This window comes from Sesamum indicum, linkage group LG1 (genome assembly GCF_000512975.1).
Source record: "Sesamum indicum cultivar Zhongzhi No. 13 linkage group LG1, S_indicum_v1.0, whole genome shotgun sequence".
NCBI lineage: Eukaryota > Viridiplantae > Streptophyta > Magnoliopsida > Lamiales > Pedaliaceae > Sesamum > Sesamum indicum.
Window position 1 is genome coordinate 547,958 of NC_026145.1, and position 4,361 is coordinate 552,318.

Consider the following 4,361-nt stretch of genomic DNA (forward strand, 5'->3'; position numbering starts at 1 on the left):
AAACATCCATGGACTTTTGCCTGCTGAAGCTTACTTTAACATGTTTTCTGTAATTTATCCTAAAATTATTATTCTCAAGGGAATTTTGCTCTCTATTCCCAACTTATCCTAATGCGCTAGTGAAAAGGAAATTGTCAACATAACAAATTTTAAATGTACAAAAATCATATTATTATCCTGAGGCCATGCATATAAAGGAGTGTATTTTACTAGCACATCAACATGCTTAAGTTTAGAGCAATAACATACACTGCAAATTCCGTTAAATAAAATGCAAGCTAAGAAGAAAGGATTTGAATGTAAAAAATGATTTTATAATATGATGGTGTATGATTATGTAAGCTGACACCAAATGCATGGAAAAGAACCATTGTTAGATCCAAAAAACATACTGCTGATGATCTAAGCTGACTATCTGGAGTATCATCATCTTCACCAAAACCCTCAGCAATCAGACGCATCAAGTTATGTGCAACTTTGGTATTCACCAGGTCCCCTGCGTGCTCAAATACTTTATTCATGGTCTGACCAATAAAACACAGGAAAAAGATTGGGAAAATCAAAAACTCCATAAATATATAAGTAATGCCATGAGAAAAACTCATGGAAGAGTACAAGTCAGGAAAAAAACCTGTATAAACCACTGGTTGCTTGGTGCAAATTGTTCTGCCAGTTCGACACATCTGGATGCTATTTCAGTTTTGTAATGGTTATCATTGATCCTTATCATATAGTCAATCATACGGTCCACAATTACTTCGACATTTGATGATTTGGTCATTTTATAGAGCAGTTCAAAGGTCTTGCGCTTTAGGGTGTCATCTGGGTCCTACATCATGCAGCATGCCAGACATCAGAGTGAAGTCGAGATGAAGGACAAACTCATTCATACCATTGTCATTAGCACATCAAAACAAAATTACAAGGAAAGATGTAGAGCCAACTACTCTTTACCTACAAAAAATCAAGATGGATTTCAAGGAGAAGAACAAAATTATCTTTGCTTAAGAAAGTGGGAGATCAGACAAAATCAATATGAGACTAATTTTAACAACATCTTGGTGAGATCATGAAAAAGAGAGTTGTAACTGACAACAAGATTATGAGCTAGAAGCTGTTTTTATTCTTTTCCAAGCGCCTAAGGAAACTTTATTCAACTCACCTATGAGCAATACAAGCTACCCTATCCACAACCAAAAAGATGATGCAAACAAAACACATCAAACATGACTAAAATCTACACCGTAAGTTCCTAATCCTGCTTCAACTCTCTGATTATGTACCCTACATCCTCTTTTTCTCCCTTGTCATCGTGCCTTTCCGTACAAAACTTAGTTCCATCTGCTTCCCAGTGGCTTAGCCTCAAAGATAACACCCAACATTTTCTGCCCATGAATTGAGGCAACGCTACTTAACTTTTTGGATAGCCTACAAAGCAACCAACCTACATTCCCTGATGGCACTGCTGGTCCAAAGACAAGGAGTACAATGCCCCTTTGATTGCAGTCTTCATATTGATCGCGAAATTGTTCTGGGTAAAATGCTCTTCAAAAGTTGGACAACTTTCGCTATGAAGTTAAATCTACTAGCGTTGACCTTTTGGCAAGCAAAATACTCTGCAGTTGAGGACACCATCACAACAAAATTGAACACTTGTCAAACCAATCCCATGCGAAATGACAATTCTGGTACTTAAATGCGTCTCCATATTCAGAAAATGAGTTTCTTGTCTAACATTTGGTGAAGGAAAAGAAATATTATATACAGTAGTATGCTGTCAGACACTAGCGTTTTCAGGCCAATACTCTTGTTTTGCATTTTTATCTAACAGTACAACAAAACAAAGTTCTTATGAAAGCCGACTGCAACAAAAATCAAATGTTTGAGGACTCAAAATTCAAGCTTCACTGCCCCACATTGTACTTATAATTCTGCATGTGTCAATGTACAAAAGCAAATATTAACAAACTTTATAACCTCATCCAGGTGTGTGATCTGGAAATGACAACAGAATGAGGAGAAGAGGAGGGAATGTTGATTGGTTTACAGAGGGCAAGCACATTCTATAGAACGTTTGAAAAAAGAAGTAGCAAGATAGGCAGTAAACCCACATAAAGAAAGCTACTGCATTAGTTAGGCATTTAAGAAGATTGGGACAAGTATGAATACAAAACTAAAGAAAAGCAGCCCTGGTTCCAACAGTGTAATCAGCGATATCAAATCAATTATACACAAACAACCCCCCACCCCCCGAAAAGAAAAAGAAAAAAGGAAAAAAAAACAAAGAGAAGACATCAAATCAAAAACCGTCCTCTTCCACTTAATCACTAGAAGAGTATCTCTCACCTCTAAGCAATCAATGACAGCCAGTTGGTGCTGCTCAGCTATTTCTGGGCTTATCTTTATTAGACGACTAAGAGCATCAATACCGAGATATTTCAGATTGTGGCTGTCACTCTGTCAATCAGACACAAAAAGTCATGTTAGAGCACATAGAAAAGAAAACTGAAATCTGAATAAATTGAAAATAAGTTGCAGACCACAGACTTTCAGAAATTTTGAAATGGCATCAGCGGCAGCTCCAAGCAAATTTGGATTGGGATGCAGTGAGGAAACACAGCAAATGCACTCATAAAGAACCGCATTCCCTATATTACTTGTTGAATGACATTTTCTCATTATGTCACCTACAATTGTATACATTTGTTCACTGGCCTTTTTGTCACCATTACCCAGTAAGGCCAATATTTTCAACAATTTGATCTGTAAACAAAAGGAGAAATTTATTAACAAAGAGTGAACAGATACAATAATGACAAAGTGGAGAAATGTAGATGGTCTTCCATGTAAAAGCCTACATCTATACAGTCATCCACGTCCTCTGCAATGAATTAGCTTTCCAAGTGCCATGAGAAAAAGATGCATGCTGCAAGGCATATAAGCAGTCATGCTGATCTAACATATATTTTTTAGGGAACATATCTAATATATAACAAGTACATACGTGTGACAGATGCAGGGTGTTGTCAACATATAATCCTCTCTCCAAGAAAGGAAAAGAGCAGGAAAAAGGAAGACCCTAGCATGCATATGTAATGAAGCAACCTCATGACTATGCTTTTGAAACTGGTTGCAATACAGAACCGGCACCAAATAATTAAAAGAAAAGCTCGTTAGCTAGCCTAGTCTTACTAGGAGAGGAAACGAAACCTGTTCAAAGAATGAAATAGACAACGATGAAGGGCTATATTAAGCCAAATAGATGTCGAAGAATTCCTCCAGACACTTTATACATCAAGACACAACAAGATGTTAACTATGCTTCTCGAAAACCCTTTTCTTATTTATGGAGAAATGAACATTGCATGGGATATTAACTCTGTATTACAATTTTCAGCGTATACAGTAGTTTGAATGCCAGAAGATTGAAACTTTTTAAGTCTATATCTATGTCCATTTGTAAAGACAGCATTACCATTTTCTTCAATTTAAACACAAAAGTCCTATTTAAAATCTTTTGAGCTGTAACAGGAGTATTTTTCAAAGAGGACTTTCTTCTAAATAGTTGTACTAAAATATGGACCCTGAACTCAATGCAGTTGATATGGATAAAGGGAGGAATCACACAACTCTTTCATTTTGCAGAAGCCAAACTTTCAAAAGGCAAAGGTGCAACGTCATGTTTTTCCCTCATTAACCCAACAATCCATATCAACTGCATTTACTTGTTTCCCACTTTTACCATTTTCCTCCTCATTTCACAACATATAGACACCCATACATATAATCTTGTTCTGCAAGGGTCCCCTGGAGCCATAGTGCACGGTGAGGCGCGCACATTTTTATAGTACAACGCACATACATGTACATAAATAAATTATATATTTCATACATGAGTATATATTCACATCAATAATGCACAAATAAATAAATTTAAACACTAGAAATAACTTTAATCATCATACCATAAAAGAAACTTGCCAAATAATAAGTTTTAGGGAAAAGAAAAGAGTTCCAAACATGCAAGATGAGTTAAGAAATCGTACATTTCTAATTTCACTCGTTTTGCAAGACATCTTGATTTTTTTAATTTATTTTTTAATAAACCAGCTCAAATAAAGGCTGGGCTAAAAAGCCAGCCTTTATTTACACTGGGCCCAGTGTTTGAGGAAAACTGGGCTTCGCCCAGTTTCTTTTAAGCCTGCTTCACTATTGCGCGCCTCTGCGCCATGGTTTATGGAGCAGAATAGCGTCGCCATAAGCAACTCAGCGCCATTTTTGTAAAATGGCGCTGAGCCAGCGCATGTGCGGCACGCGGCGCGCCATTAATAACTATGCCTGCAATTACTTGAATGAAAGTT

General features: G+C 36.7%; 1 protein-coding gene across 1 annotated transcript in view; it reads right to left on the reverse strand.

Moving 5' to 3' along the window:
- Positions 1–4,361, reverse strand: part of LOC105157550 (AP-4 complex subunit epsilon) — a 12,353-nt gene that overhangs the window by 5,692 nt on the left and 2,300 nt on the right. The window contains exons 3-6 of the mRNA XM_011073995.2: positions 2,548–2,763; positions 2,347–2,457; positions 632–829; positions 393–524 (exon numbers count right to left, since the gene is read on the reverse strand). Of these exons, the coding sequence (XP_011072297.1) occupies positions 393–524; positions 632–829; positions 2,347–2,457; positions 2,548–2,763 (657 nt within the window). The remainder of the gene's footprint in view (positions 1–392; positions 525–631; positions 830–2,346; positions 2,458–2,547; positions 2,764–4,361) is intronic.